Genomic DNA, 15,737 nt, shown 5'->3' with positions numbered 1-15,737 from the left:
ATTTTGTCTATTAAAATAACATGAAATGGATGAGAAATCCAGCGCAGACGGGGTTAATGTTATAAATAATTATTGTAGCTGGAAACAGCTGATTCTTAATGGAATTTCTTCATAGGCGTACAGAGGCCCTTTATCACTCCCATCACTCCTGTGTTCCAATGGCTCTTTATCACTCCCATCACTCCTGTGTTCCAATGGCCCTTTATCACTCCCATCACTCCTGTGTTCCAATGGCCCTTTATCACTCCCATCACTCCTGGGTTCTAATAGCCCTTTATCACTCCCATCACTCCTGTGTTCCAATGGCCCTTTATCACTCCCATCACTCCTGGGTTCCAATGGCCCTTTATCACTCCCATCACTCCTGTGTTCCAATGGCCCTTTATCACTCCCATCACTCCTGGGTTCTAATGGCCCTTTATCACTCCCATCACGCCTGTGTTCCAATGGCCCTTTATCACTCCCATAACTCCCATCACTCCTGTGCTCCAATGGCACGTTGTGTTCGCTGATCCAAGTTTAAGTTTAAAAGGCTAATTGATTGTTAGAAACCCTTTTGCAATTATTTTACACCCAGAAATGTCCTTGTTTTCCATGAAAACAGCTGATTGACCCCAAACTTCTGAACGGTAATGTATATATATATATATATATGTATGGGGAATCCGTGTTCCTAATGTATGTTCAGCTACTATCGTATACCGATGGACGGATTCAGCCAAGGTGAAAGTTCCCGGGCTCTCGCTGGGTTTGTCTTTTTAATTAGCCGCGTTATTGTGTTGTATCCAATAAAAATGTAAAAGACAAACACTTTTCCTTGAATATTGGTGAGGAATTTGATCAGGTGCAAATAATGAACAAACGCACAGTGGACGCATCCTGTAGACACCGGAACATTCTGGCAGATCCAAGATCCAGGGGGCAGAATTGGTTATCACTGGTTGCTATGGCGACTACTCCATGTATCCCCATTACTCCAAATGTAGCTGCTTCTTTGTCTCCATCTAGTGGTTACAAAGGGGATTGCAGCACTTATTTTTTATTCCGCCAGTATTTGGTGAATAATACTGATATTTTGTTACTCTATCCAGGATTTTTGCGCACAGTTTCACAGCCAGTTGTTGCTCAGTTGTTCAAAAAATGTTTATTTTTTATGGACGTAATACAAATATTTTATCCAAAAATACATATTCTCTATTCACACTTTTTACAAATTTGTACAGTTTTTACCTTTTCTTTTAAGCAAAAAAACAAGTAGGAAAAAGCTGATTTTCATAGGCATATTCCAAGGTTTACATAAGTATTTCCCCCCCAGTTATTATGTATATTTATACATTGTTAGAATCGATTCCCGTATTGTATTTTTTGTAAAGTGAAAAGAGCAAGGTTTGGGGACTTTTTCTTGGGTGATTTACAAAACTCTTTAAAATTGGAATCTTTCAACCAGAAATTGTCTTATTTACCAAAGTAAAAAAAAAATCTAAAAAATGGCATTCCAGATAGCAACCCTCCACCCCAGAGATTAAAACATAATTACAAATTAAAGTTAAAAATTTGGACATCAAAGTGCATTTATTTCCAAAATTAAACCAGAATTTTCTAGTAAATTAGAAAAAAATTAGATTTTTTTAATGTTTTTCCCAGAGATTTGCCAAGAGCTATGGAAAATTGGCTTTGGGCTGGGTGATGGTGGGTATGTAGCGCTCTCACCACCTCCTTAATCTATTAATCTATTTTCTACCTACTCGTTTCCCGAATCCCACCAACAGTTCCTCGGGTTCGACCCCTGAGATGACATCAGAGACACGTTCGTGGCGTGTCACGTCTCCGGGGCAACGTAACAATACCGGGAGATCTCAGCCCCAACAGTCTTTGTTAAAGTGCGAAACGCTGAGCTTCAGCCGACACTCCCTTGGGAGCAAATCCTTGGAGAACGGTCAATGCCATCCATAAGCATTCTTCCCAAATTTGTACACCAGGCGTCTGTCCACCCGCTCCAGGATCCCCGTCTTGTAATAATGCCTGCGATAGCAATGCAAATTTCCATATTAAAAAATGCCTTAATTTATAGCAATTAAAAATGCAAACTATTGGATCCAACAAGAGGGTAAAAATTCTAGAAAAAAAATAGACATTATTATATAATTAATAATAATAATAATAAATTAGATCATATAAATAAGTTTGTATAATGTATTAAAGAACATGGGTTAAAATAAAACACATATAAATGGTGTTATGTGTATAATAATTTGTCATCTCTCTCTTTCTGTTTACACCGGGAAGCTAAGTTTACCAAAACCTTCCGAATTTTAACTCACGAGAGCTTCGCACGGCAGTTGCGCCTCCAACGTTTTTCTTCTTTACTATGAAATGCTCAGAATTAGGGATTAATCCTGGACCTCTTAATTCCAGTCTACAGTCATGTGACATAAGGTAAGAACACTGATACATTGTCACGTTTATTGCCACAAAAGCATCCTCATTGTACGTGTGATCTTCTCTATTCCTTACTTGTGTTGGAAGCTCCGATGCTTGAGCCCCCAGTTTTTGGTGGCATATGTCCTTTGGGTGATGATTAATTATTAATTATATATTAATTAGAAGAAAGCTCATAATTAGGGATGGATTAAAGCTACTTGGGGGCATCAAAATGATGACCTAGTCTCCCGTTACAATGATATTGTTGGATGGTTAGAGTTTGGCCGAGGAGCTCTTTTACCCTGCGCCGGGGGGTTCCAGGGTATTTTTGACACTCACCGCAAGGCTCTGCTGAGCTTTTCGTAATTCATCCGGTCGTTACGTTTCCTCTGGCCCCACATCCGAGCCAGAGCTTCAGACTTCACCACGCGGAATATGCCCTGCTCCTTATCCTCCCAGTCCAAAATGCCGTTATTATCCTCCGGCGAGAGGAGGATATCCCTCAAGAATTCCCACAGGTGCGAACTGTGTATTCCTGAAAGAAAAATAAATAAAATATATAATATATCCTCTAGATTGTGAGCTTGTGAGCCGAGCCCTCTTTACCTAATGTATCGGCTTGTCTTAGTCTGCCAGCTAAAAAACATATATTATATAGTAATAATAATTATAATAATAGTAATAATAAAAATAAAATCCTGATAATAATCTATGACCTGGCTATAGATCAACAAGTGGGTCTGCTTCTGATTCTATGTTTCTATATCATCTATTAAATATTATTATTATTTTATTTTTTTTACAAAAATAATGATAATAATAATTGAAACCTCCTCCTATAGTACACGATAAACATATTATAAAAGGCACATATTACTCAACAAGAGTTTATCCCAAAATCTGATTAGAATTTGTTCTTACTGGGCCGGCTCTGCGCAGGAGGTTTATCTTTCTTTACCGCTTCGGTTTTCAGGGTAAATTTTTCTTCATCTAAAGAACAAAAAAAAAAAAGTTGTTTTTTTTCCCCCCACAGTTTAGATTATTTTGACCAGGATATACTGATTGGGGTGAAAATAAACTTTCTGTGGTCTGCATTAATCAGTTTTGTAAATTAACTTTTCTCTATGGTGTAATTATTACATGCAAACCATAGTCATGCAATATGAACCGGACCTTCTCCTTCTGCTAAGGTGTTCAGGAATGTGCAGTTCCACGGTGTGCCACAAGGTGTCAGTAGACTTACAGTTTTCTGTATAGAGACGTATGATAATAGATTGCAAGCTTCTAAAACTACGTAGGTCTTATAATAAGCCCAAAGAGGAGACATACACTACCATTCAAAAGTTTGGGGTCACTTAGAAATGTCCTTGTTTTTGAAAGAAAAGCAAATATTGTCCATTAAAATAACATGAAATTGATCAGAAATTCAGCGCAGACGGGGTTAATGTCATAAAAGACTGTTGTAGCTGGAAACGAATGATTTTTAATGGAATCTCTTCATAGACATACAGAGGCCCTATATCACTCCCATCACACCTGTGTTCCAATGGCCCTTTATCACTCCCATCACTCCTGTGTTCCAATGGCCCTTTATCACTCCCATCACTCCTGTGTTCCAACGGCCCTTTATCACTCCCATCACTCCTGTGTTTCAATGGCCCTTTATCACTCCCATCACTCCTGTGTTCCAATGGCCCTTTATCACTCCCATCACTCCTGTGATTCAATGCCCCTTTATCACTCCCGTCACTCCTGTGTTCCAACGGCCCTTTATCACTCCCATCACTCCTGTGTTCCAACGGCCCTTTATCACTCCCGTCACTCCTGTGTTCCAATGGCCCTTTATCACTCCCGTCACTCCTGTGTTCCAATGGCCCTTTATCACTCCCATCACTCCTGTGTTCCAATGGCACTTTATCACTCCCGTCACTCCTGTGTTCCAATGGCCCTTTATCACTCCCATCACTCCTGTGTTCCAACGGCCCTTTATCACTCCCGTCACTCCTGTGTTTCAATGCCCCTTTATCACTCCCATCACTCCTGTGTTCCAACGGCCCTTTATCACTCCCATCACTCCCGTGTTCCAACGGCCCTTTATCACTCCCATCACTCCTGTGTTTCAATGGCCCTTTATCACTCCCATCACTCCTGTGTTCCAATGGCCCTTTATCACTCCCATCACTCCTGTGTTTCAACGGCCCTTTATCACTCCCATCACTCCTGTGTTCCAATGGCCCTTTATCACTCCCATCACTCCTGTGTTCCAACGGCCCTTTATCACTCCCGTCACTCCTGTGTTCCAATGGCCCTTTATCACTCCCGTCACTCATGTGTTCCAATGGCCCTTTATCACTCCCATCACTCCTGTGTTCCAATGGCACTTTGTGTTCGCTGATCCAAGTTTAAGTTTAAAAGGGTAATTGATGGTTAGAAACCTTTTTGTAATTATGTTACAGCCAGAAATCTCCTTGTTTTCCATGAAATCAGCTGAGTGACCCCAAACATTTGAATGGTAGTTTAGTCTCAAAAGCTTGAGCCAATAAAGGCATGTTTTACCGGTTTTTGAGTCATGTATGAGTATATTATGCTTTTTTCACGGTATCTGCTCTGGATCCATGTGCTTTACGTGTAGAAACACACACATGTGCGTATATACAGACACAGAGGGGCGATACATTCCCAAAGGGAGCTACACTGTATACAGCGAGGGGTTAAATAAATAAATCTCAGCGACTGGGACTTACTTTCTTCTTGGAGCGGCTTTGTGTTCTCCACATTATTGAGTAAGGAAAGTCCTGCAAAATAAGCAAAAGGAGAAAAAAACATTTAATTTCTCTAAATGATTCCTCCCCCCCCCAAAATAATTATTTTCACAGAAAATAATTACAGCCGCTACTAGTTTGACCCAAACCGAGCAGATTAGGAGGCAAATTTTACTCTGCTGCCTGTGCTAGACCTTTCCGTACAGCGCTGGAGCATATGTTGGCGCCATATAAATCAACAAATAAAAACAGGCCTACAACAGACTTTGCTAATTTTGTTAATTTGTACCTGCAAACGAGGAGAGACCACAACGAAACAACAACGAAGCAGAGAGCTCTGGATTTTTTGGGGCATTTTGTTGCTTTTTCACTCTCACGCAGACAGATTCGTGGAGAAAGAGAAGCGTTTCTGCTCCTCTCTGTCTCCGCAAATCCGTCTCCATTTGTCAAGCTTCTTGGAGTATTTCCGAAAAAAGGGCGGAGCCACAGTGAGCGCCGAGAGGAGAGCCTTTCCCTCTTTTTCTCCAATCGAAGGAGAGGGTGTGTGTGGAGGCTCCGCCCTTTTGTGGATGCTCTCCAGGAGGCCTGGTTAACGAAGCTGATACCGAGGGGGGAGAGGAGGAGGAAAGAAGACAGAAGAACAAAAAGAGGCAAGAGAAGAAGCTCAGCGGTGAGAAAGGAGACAGGGACAGTGGTCAGCGGAGAATGTAGGGGGACAATGAGAGCAGGGAAGTGAATGAGAGTGTGAGAGAGAGTGAATGAGAATGTGCGAGAGAGTAAGGATGTGTGAGAGCATGAGAGTGACAACAAATTTTGTTTGAAGTCTGAATGGTTTTTGGTCCGTTTGCACATGTCTACAACCCACATCTGACCCAACGCCGTGCCTTTGATGGCTTTGGTACGGCTCTGAGTTTAATGATCTCTGAGACTAAAATCCTCCGTGACCGTGTGACGTGCTGCGTCACTGACCGCTGGGTTGGGCACGCTTGATGACGCCGCCAGACTAACCGTTTGCTCGAATGTCGTGTAGAAGGCTGTATAAGTACTGTCCGCAGACGCCTGCCGCCTCGGTGAAGTCCTCCTTGGTCATGCTGCAGAGCTGCAGGCCGGACACGTTGAAGTAGGAGAACGGGATGCAGGTGGCATCAAGCTTGTAGCTGTCACAGCAATACTGAAGCCAGTCGCAGACATGGTGCCGGGTCCAGTGTTCGGGGGGCAGCGAGGACCACAGAGGAGGGACACCTAGAACACGCAGTACAAATATGAGACAAATAGCTCAAAATCATAGCTCAAAAAAGCAGTCACTGATAGGTTGTTGCCATAGCAACCGACAAACAGTTCTTACAGCGCCCTTGCCGTTGGGATCAGTCTTATCCGCCGTTGAGCAGGACTTAACGACAGGTTTACTCAAAGAACAGATACTTTGTACCCCGTAGATGATTTTTCCGGAGGTCCTCTTTTTCCGGATGGGCGGAATATTCTAGATTCCTGTTTTTTTTGTTTTTTTTTAGTAGTTGGTGTTAGGAAGGGATGTGGACGGGTAACTCCTCGCCCAAGTATTCCAGGGCTAGTAGGATCTTGCGCTGCTTATTTGCCTATCTGGGGCAGGGAAATCCCCGACCGCGTTTGTTGCGAGTAGAGACTCCGTGATGATTAATGTATCGGAGCTTTGCTGCTCACGACAGCCCCGGTAATTAAAAAAGGCGATGCTGATGGGAAGGGCTAATGTATATTTCTTTGTCTCCTAGTCACCAGCTATGGAACGGCTCCGGTCTATGTATTAATAAATAATAAAGAATAATTTACAATAAACATGGGCAACACGGCATTCGTTTCTTAAAGGAAAAAACGGATAAACCGGACAGAACAAGTAGGGCATCACATAACAATTTGGAGTTACAGAAACAAAAGATGACGAGGGCCTTGCTCAAAGAGCTTACAATCTAGAAGAATATTCTTAGTATTACTTTACACAGCTCAAACAAAGCTTCTTAGAATGCGGTGTTCGGGGCCAAGTAATGTTCTATAAACCATCTTCTAATTGAGGAAGAAGAAAAACAGATGCTACCGATCGGCATTAGTGATCTGGATCTTGGTGGTCATTTTTTGGGTTAATATAGTGATTTTTTTGGAAACGTGTAGGACATGGCTTTATTGTGAGTCACCTGCATGGAACAAAAATATCTGGAGGAAAAATATGCTAAGGAAGGATAATGTATTTAATTTGTTAAAATGTTTTTAAATAACCTAACAATACTTTTCCGTCAACATTAACTATTTCATTTAGCGCATAACATTTAGCTTCTTATTGGTCAATCATTATATATATATACCGGTATACTTATAGTATAGTTCCAATGGCCCTTTATCACTCCCATCACTCCTGTGCTCCAATGGCCCTTTATCACTCCCATCACTCCTGTGTTCCAATAACCCTTTATCACTCCCATCACTTCTGAGTTCCAATGACCCTTTAACACTCCCATCACTCCTGTGCTCCAATGGCCCTTTATCACTCCCATCACTCCTGTGTTCCAATGGCCTTTTATAACTCCCATCACTCCTGGGTTCCAATGGCCCTTTATCACTCACATCACTCCTGTGTTCCAATGGCCCTTTATCACTCACATCACTCCTGTGTTCCAATGACCCTTTATCACTCCCATCACTCCTGTGTTCCAATGGCCCTTTATCACTCCCATCACTCGTGTGCTCCAATGGCCCTATATCACTCCCATCACTCCTGGGTTCCAATGGCCCTTTATCACTCACATCACTCCTGTGTTCCAATGACCCTTTATCACTCCCATCACTCCTGTGCTCCAATGGCCCTTTATCACTCCCATCACTCCTGGGTTCCAATGGCCCTTTATCACTTACATCACTCCTGTGTTCCAATGACCCTTTATCACTCCTATCACTCCTGTGTTCCAATGGCCCTTTATCACTCCCATCACTCCTGTGCTCCAATGGCCCTTTATCACTCCCATCACTCCTGGGTTCCAATGGCCCTTTATCACTTACATCACTCCTGTGTTCCAATGACCCTTTATCACTCCCATCACTCCTGTGTTCCAATGGCCCTTTATCACTCCCATCACTCCTGTGCTCCAATGGCCCTATATCACTCCCATCACTCCTGGGTTCCAATGGCCCTTTATCACTCCCATCACTCCTGGGTTCCAATGGCCCTTTATCACTTACATCACTCCTGTGTTCCAATGACCCTTTATCACTCCCATCACTCCTGTGTTCCAATGGCCCTTTATCACTCCCATCACTCCTGTGCTCCAATGGCCCTATATCACTCCCATCACTCCTGGGTTCCAATGGCCCTTTATCACTCACATCACTCCTGTGTTCCAATGACCCTTTATCACTCCCATCACTCCTGTGTTCCAATAGCCCTTTATCACTCCCATCACTCCTGTGCTCCAATGGCCCTTTATCACTCCCATCACTCCTGGGTTCCAATGACCCTTTATCACTCCTATCACTCCTGTGTTCCAATGGCCCTTTATCACTCCCATCACTCCTGTGCTCCAATGACCCTTTATCACTCCCATCACTCCTGTGTTCCAATGGCCCTTTATCACTCCCATCACTCCTGTGCTCCAATTGCCCTTTATCACTCCCATCACTCCTGTGCTCCAATTGCCCTTTATCACTCCCATCACTCCTGTGTTCCAATGGCACGTTGTGTTCGCTGATCCAAGTTTAAGTTTAAAAGGCTAATTGATGGTTAGAAAACCCTTTTGCAATGATGTTACAGACAGAAATATCCTTGTTTTAATTTTATTATCAATGCCCATGAAATATTTTAAATGCTGTCCCCCTACTACAAAAAACCCGACTTGTTCTCACCTGGTGGATCTCTGTAGGCTGGGTAGATATCGCTGCAGAACAAATCCATCCAAGAAAAGTGCGTCTCGGAATATGACGGCATGACAGCACTTTGCGGAACAGACTCTATCATCTCCTGTAACATACAGAGAACACGTGACCATAATGTGTAGACACAACACACAACCCATTGTGTTCTATGGATCGATACATTCATATCCCCAACACTCTCCCCAAATACTCTCTGCTCCTGGCATATGCTACCAAAAAAAATCAGCAAAGTAACAAATCCAGTTTAAATTATGACTTTTGCCCAAATTCTTTATTTCGGTCATATCGTCAGCTATTACCCCATCGAAAACACCTTCCTTTCGGATTGTAACCCCAATAAAATGTGTATCTCTCCTCCCATATCTGCTCTTTCCGGGGATTTGTGGGAATCTCCCCACTGGAGACGCTTCCTGGACCTTCCTGCGAATCTCTCCATTGCTTCACTGAATGCCGCGGAATAAAATATGTATTAGCAGAATCCTGGCGCGGAGTCCAAGCTGCGGGAAATACTAGCGAGGTTAATTATTACACTCATTTACCCTCTCCTAAGCCTGAAAACGCTTTATTATATATATTTACTTATTATGCGTTAATATAAATTTCTCTATTGTCTTTTATAGCGCCATCGTATTCCGTAGCGCTGCACGATATTCCGGAATCACTTTAAAGGCACCATTAAAAAGTAAGATTTAAATTGCAGTAAAATTAAAGAAATAAAAATCCAACTTCCATAGCACTCATTAAAGTATGGGCATTTTGGGCACACGTAAATCTAGGTTTGGGACAGCTATGAAGAAGATAGTTTTGCTGGCAGGACTACAACTCCCATGGTGCTTCACAGCTGGCCGATCAGCATTTTTGTCCCACCGCAGGTTACCGGTTGGCTCGCCCTATTTTACAGAATCGGAATAATGAAGAAAACATCTGTACCCCGGGGCGTCTGGAGTCATTTGTCCCATAATTACATATTTTCTACATGAATTCAGTCTGTGCCAGACAACGTAAACAAGGGAGGGTTACCGGGTAAAAGTTTAATACGAGGTGACTCCGCGAAGACGTTCTGGTCCTCCCAGTGCTTGTTATCTAGATTAGAACCAAAACATTGTATTGTCCACATACCGTCAAGACATCACACACCCAAGTATTGCCAAACACCGCTCACTACACACCCACTTTCTTACTAGTTGCCATCAGTTTTGCCCCATTTGCCGAGGCCAACAGGGTTCCCTAGAGGCCATGGACAACCAAAAAGCTATCTGAGCCACATCAAAAGCCCAGTTTGTCATAATGATGTCATGTCAATGGGTGATTTCCTCATCGAATGGAGAAATATGAATGTTAAGTGGCCTAGAACTTTAACAACTCTATCGTAACATATGGTAGAATGCGATACAACTCATGGAATTGTCTTCAAACAGCGAGCGTTTGAGCGTCTGTTACTAGGGACTCGCACCTTGAGGTAAAAGGTTGACCATCGTTCCCTATAAATATGTTGAATGTTGGGGAATTGTAATGGAATAAATGCCTGGGGTTCTAAAAGCTTAGAGTCATCCCTCTCCCCGTATGACACAGATAAACAGGTTAGGTATCAGTGTAGAACTATGTAGAACATGCTGTTTGTACAATGTTGGGGTGCGTTTAATAGGCATGGCAATCCTTGACTTGGACTGAGAAGACAAGGCAGAGTGGCGCCATTTAGGATGTTCTTCAGCAGGTTGCGAGCCTTGAGATTCTGAAATACTTTAAATGAATACCTTCTGACATACAATAAAGTCAAGGGCTACGGAAGCCTCTTCCATGGTGGGTCTATCTATCTGTCTATCCTGCTACTGTTCCTGACATTATCTCTGTATTGCGTCCCATATGGCACCCGCATCCCGGTCAATAACATTCCTGATTAATGATTTCACCCTCTATAAAAATGTCAGGGATTAATATGAGACAGTCTCTTATATAAATAATTCCAGAGGTCAACGAAAAGAACACTTGCGTGATCCAGAGGGTAACTAGAAGCTTCACTTCAGGATTTTAACAATGGTGTTTATGGTACATGTACCACACATGTAAGAAACTGTATGTGGGGAGTGAGGACCTTCATGGAAGGATGGTGATCATCAACTGTCAACTGGTTTCTGGAAGGAACTGGGTCATCAACCTGGTGTGACCCTACTGAAAGCCACAGATGTTTCTTGGGTCCAATTCGGGTGTTAGCACACCGATGTGTCTGACACAAAAGGGCAGCAACCTCCGAAGCACTTTAATCTTTGGAAATCTGCATATTTTTTTGAGTATGTGATGAGGCCTGCATATGTTATACATGGTCCACCAAGGTGCTTTCAAAACTAAGATGAACTATGGGACACCATATCAACTGAGAATGGTGACTCAAACCTTGCAACAACGCCTTATACATCTGGAGGCCCACTGGCCACTGGGGACTTCTCATGGTACACAGAAGAGAAGACTTTTGTAATAGCTGCCTCGGCGGATGCTCCATTTGCCCAGAATTATTTCTAACAGCAATTTATGTGGTTCCAGAGTCCTGTTGGTCATGCGTTGGCTAGTGACGTCAATAGGAAACATAGCTTAAAGAAGCCATTTTTAAGGAATGGGGGTTAAAAAACTAAATTCAGGTCCAGAAATGAAGCTTTATATCGGATTATCACAAACCCAAGGAGACAAAAAAAGAATAAAACCTCTATGAATGAATTCTTTATAGGTTTAAATAGACTTATAATAACAATGTATACAATATACTATTATTTACTACGCTAAAAGGTAATTTCAAAGAAAAGGTTTCCTATTGGTTTTAGGTTAATAAATGAGGGTCCACTTTCTTTGACGTTCATAAGTTCGGAATGTTAGAAATAAGGTATTATTATAGACTATAATACTATGTTATTTATCATCTAGCTCACTAGACTGGACCAAAAGGAATCAGATGTGGAATTGTTACCGGACAAGGAAAGGTTCTAAACTCAAACAAGGTGTCTACAAAAAACATGATGATTTCACTTAAAAGATACACTCCCGGAATTTGTTTTTGGTCGTCTATTGATACAATTTATCATTTTTAGAATTGCACAATTGAGTGATTTGGAGATTAGAGATTTTACAACCCATCCCGGAAATAAAAGATTATTACACCAATACCAGCTTCGTCTCGATTATCTCATTGTTTAATAAGCACTACACAACTATGAAAACACGAAAGCTGATCCCAATTTAGACTACTTAATTATGGAAGCCACGGTCACAAAGGACAACTTTGCTCCAGTATTACAGAGGTAAAGCAATGGATACCAAATTAATACGACAAAGCAAAGCCCGTTTAATTCTTTCAGGTTTGGGGAGTTAAGGAACGAGTTTCGTTAATGGTAAGACACAGGTAGGTTATCAGAGAGTAGATCTAGTCAAGGCTATGACAACTCTACCACCAACAAACATAAAATCAAAACGATAACCTCCGAAAAATCCAATGACCATGCCATATATTTAGTGGAAACTTTGAGAAAAAGTCGGTGCTTTGAGAAAAATGGGAGGTTTGATACCTGGGACAGAATTGTCATGTTCTGATAGTTAAAGTTGGTGTATGAATTATCTTTTTATCTACATAGCTTGTGATCTTCTCCTAATCAGACCTCATCTCCCATCAGCCAGGAGGGATACTGGGAATTGTATTTAATCCCTTCATTGCCAACACTGTCCCATATTAGACCATTTGTGGATGAGAAGGTCCCATGGGCCCAATACCGTCCAGACAAAGGCTCACCTTCCAAAAGTCTGTGCAGGTCACTCAGAGCAGGAATCGCGTACAGAAGTCCAGCCGTTACAGAGCGAAGCTCCCGATCGTCTCTGATGAGCACAGGGCTGCTTGTGAAAGCGTAGACAGGTTGGGTCTGTTTTGCAGGTAGAAGCACACACCCTCCCGTGACGAGCAGGATTAAAGAGGAAAGACTTTTAGGAAGTCTTCGTTCAGAAGGAGTCTGTCGAATTTCTATAGAGGAGGGGGGGGGGGGCTGTTGTTTCAATGGAATCACGCAGGTTAATAAAAACACCACTTCTGTATGACCTGTGTGTATGATATACATGGAACCGCATGGAACCAAGGGAAACAATGCTATTTTTATTTGAAGGTCTTAGAATAGAATTAATCATCATAAAAATAACTTTTTGGGTCACAAACTCTTTTTGTAAAGGTGGTTTGCGAAGACTGTAAGGGTAACTGGGGGGTTCGCATGGTGAATAGAAGATTCTAAGGGTAACTGGGGGTGGTTCTCATGGTATATAGAAGATTCTAAGGGTAACTGGGGGGTTCTCATGGTATACAGAAGATTCTATGGGTTACTGGGGGGGTTCTCATGGTATATAGAAGATTCTAAGGGTAACTGGGGAGGTTCTCATGGTGAATAGAAGATTCTAAGGGTAACTGGGGGGGGTTCTCATGGTATATAGAAGATTCTATGGGTTACTGGGGGGGTTCTCATGGTATATAGAAGATTCTAAGGGTAACTGGGGAGGTTCTCATGGTGAATAGAAGATTCTAAGGGTAACTGGGGGGGTTCTCATGGTATACAGAAGATTCTAAGGGTTACTGGGGGGGTTCTCATGGTATATAGAAGATTCTAAGGGTAACTGGGGGGTTCTCATGGTATACAGAAGATTCTAAGGGTTACTGAGGGGGTTCTCACGGTATACAGAAGATTCTAAGGGTAACTGGGGAGGTTCTCATGGTGAATAGAAGATTCTAAGGGTAATTTGGCAGGTTCCCATGGCAAAGAGGAGATTCTAAAGAAGAAGAAGAAAGGTTATGTAGCTTTTTTACAACAATATGAGGTTTCTTCGACCTCATTGGTCGAACCAGTTGAAAATATCTATGTATTGACACATATATATCTATATATGTGTGTGTGGGACTTGGACGAGGACCTGCATTAGACCCCGCTTTTCAAAGCTCCAGTTAAGGGAACTCATTAAAAACTCAGGGACTGTAGAGACTTCTTTCATTTTAATGCATTCGCGATGAAGACTCTCTGTGAAGGACTATTAAAGGGTTAACATTCTGAAAGATGCGCTTATTCAGAAAGTTTCTTGGTAGCTTCCACAGAACCCCATTTTGACCCATAAAATATCAACTCATGTTCCGAGTGCGATTACAGCATTCTAATAAATAAGGGTCGCTATCTCGTCGGCTTTGCGACTTCACTCCATTAGTAAATATCAGTTTGAACTGTTTTGTTACAAATGCTCAGACTTCCCATGTAACGGATCATTTTTATGCAATCTGTATGTAAACATGACGATGGGATTCTCAATAACTCAATCTATATAGATCAGGAATGTTACTTCACCTGCAGCTCACCGATCCGCATACTATTACCTGGAAAATAACAAAAGTTTAATTAGAACCTGTCGTGTTTTAGTTCATAAATCAAAGTAATGTTTCACTGCTTTGGGACTATGTGGAAAAGTCATAAATGTACCACCCTCTCCAAAATTTCACTGATAGCCAGATATAGATTTAAGAAGATCCTTCCTAGAATAGATCACTGGATCTTTGGTGGGCTCCTCTCCGATGACTGCCTTCTTCTTTGATAATTACCATGAAAGTGCTGCTTTCCTATTCTGTTAAATATAATAGAATAGATTTTTTATATACATAGATTGATTTATTATATTTGTTGTGGTTGTATTATCATAATTCTGTAATATATAATATATATAATGGTATTGAGACCACTGCCCCTTCGACCCAATACCTGCTTAGAACTAATTTCTTTAAATGTGTAATATATTGTTAATATTTAATTTTATTATTTTATGAGAAAGAGTACTGATAGGTCGAATGTTTTTGTTGCCATAACAGCTGAAGGAGCTTACTGCGCCTTTGTTTAAACCTGTTGATACAAAATAGAATGATAGATGTGCGTTGGTGGCACAGCCTGGTCTTGGTGGAGCGAACTCTAATGACCTATTTTTATCCAAGTGGAACCTTTTTTTTTTTATGGATTGGATGAGAGTCGGGATTCCATCAGATACAGAAGATGTGAAAATATTAAAAAAATACCTGGCTGAGAATTTTTGTCCCAATCACATAAGGTTGAGGAAGGTCTTCTGAGAACTCATAAGTGAGCACGACGGTGTCCACCAGGACAATTCGGCCCATACCAATGTTTTCTCTAAAAAAAAGGTATTTTAAAGATTACCTTTATTCCAAATAAAGAGACTGAACATGCCTGATAGAAGACAAACAATACAGACGGGATGGTAAGCCAACCCTTACGGACATTCGTTCCGTGAAGCTGGACTTTTTCTTTTATCAAGAATGACTTGGACCTACGCATTTTCCGTTGTTGGCGGCTTTCTTTTGCTATCCTATTAATTCTTTTTGCGGCTGCGGGCATTTGTTAGGGAGGGCCAGTGGGCTCACCCTGGACCGATAACTCTTGTAAGACTCCTTAAGAAAATGTATTGGAAGAAGTGAAGGGAGTAGCCAGCTTGAAGGAAGGAATATGTCATGGGGTGATTGCAAAAGTGTAAAAAGTGAGACAACGACACCCCTTCCGAGCGCTGTGAAACCCGGTGTTCAGACTCTGTGTAGGTGGTCTGTGCAATGCGGGAAACGCTTGGACGGATCCAGTTTTGTATATTATGTAAATT

At 41.8% G+C, this 15,737-nt stretch overlaps 1 protein-coding gene across 1 annotated transcript; it reads right to left on the bottom strand.

The window, feature by feature from the left end:
* Positions 1 to 1,937: 1,937 nt before the first annotated feature.
* On the bottom strand, positions 1,938 to 15,243 carry LOC149280187 (ETS-related transcription factor Elf-5-like). The gene is made up of 7 exons (XM_089500755.1): positions 15,145 to 15,243; positions 12,850 to 12,976; positions 6,192 to 6,425; positions 5,166 to 5,216; positions 3,343 to 3,411; positions 2,761 to 2,956; positions 1,938 to 2,022 (listed from the first exon to the last, which is right to left on the bottom strand). Exons 1-7 carry the CDS (start codon positions 15,241 to 15,243, stop codon positions 1,938 to 1,940), a joined length of 861 nt encoding a protein of 286 aa, XP_089356881.1.
* Positions 15,244 to 15,737: the final 494 nt, after the last annotated feature.

The sequence above is a fragment of the Sceloporus occidentalis genome, unplaced genomic scaffold, assembly GCF_023333645.1.
Source record: "Sceloporus occidentalis isolate IW3139 unplaced genomic scaffold, rSceOcc1.0.p SCAF_158, whole genome shotgun sequence".
Classification (NCBI taxonomy): domain Eukaryota; kingdom Metazoa; phylum Chordata; class Lepidosauria; order Squamata; family Phrynosomatidae; genus Sceloporus; species Sceloporus occidentalis.
Note: the sequence above shows the minus strand (reverse complement) of the source record. Positions and strands in the feature narration are given on the sequence as shown.

Coding starts and splice junctions, on each gene's coding strand:
- LOC149280187 (XM_089500755.1), bottom strand. CDS start 15,243: ATGGGCCGAATTGTCCTGGTGGACACCGTCGTGCTCACTTATGAGTTC. Junction 12,977..15,144: donor GGACAAAAATTCTCAGCCAG/GTATTTTTTTAA, acceptor CCTGCAAAACAG/ACCCAACCTGTCTACGCTTT. Junction 6,426..12,849: donor CCTGCACAGACTTTTGGAAG/GTGAGCCTTTGT, acceptor TGCGTGTTCTAG/GTGTCCCTCCTCTGTGGTCC.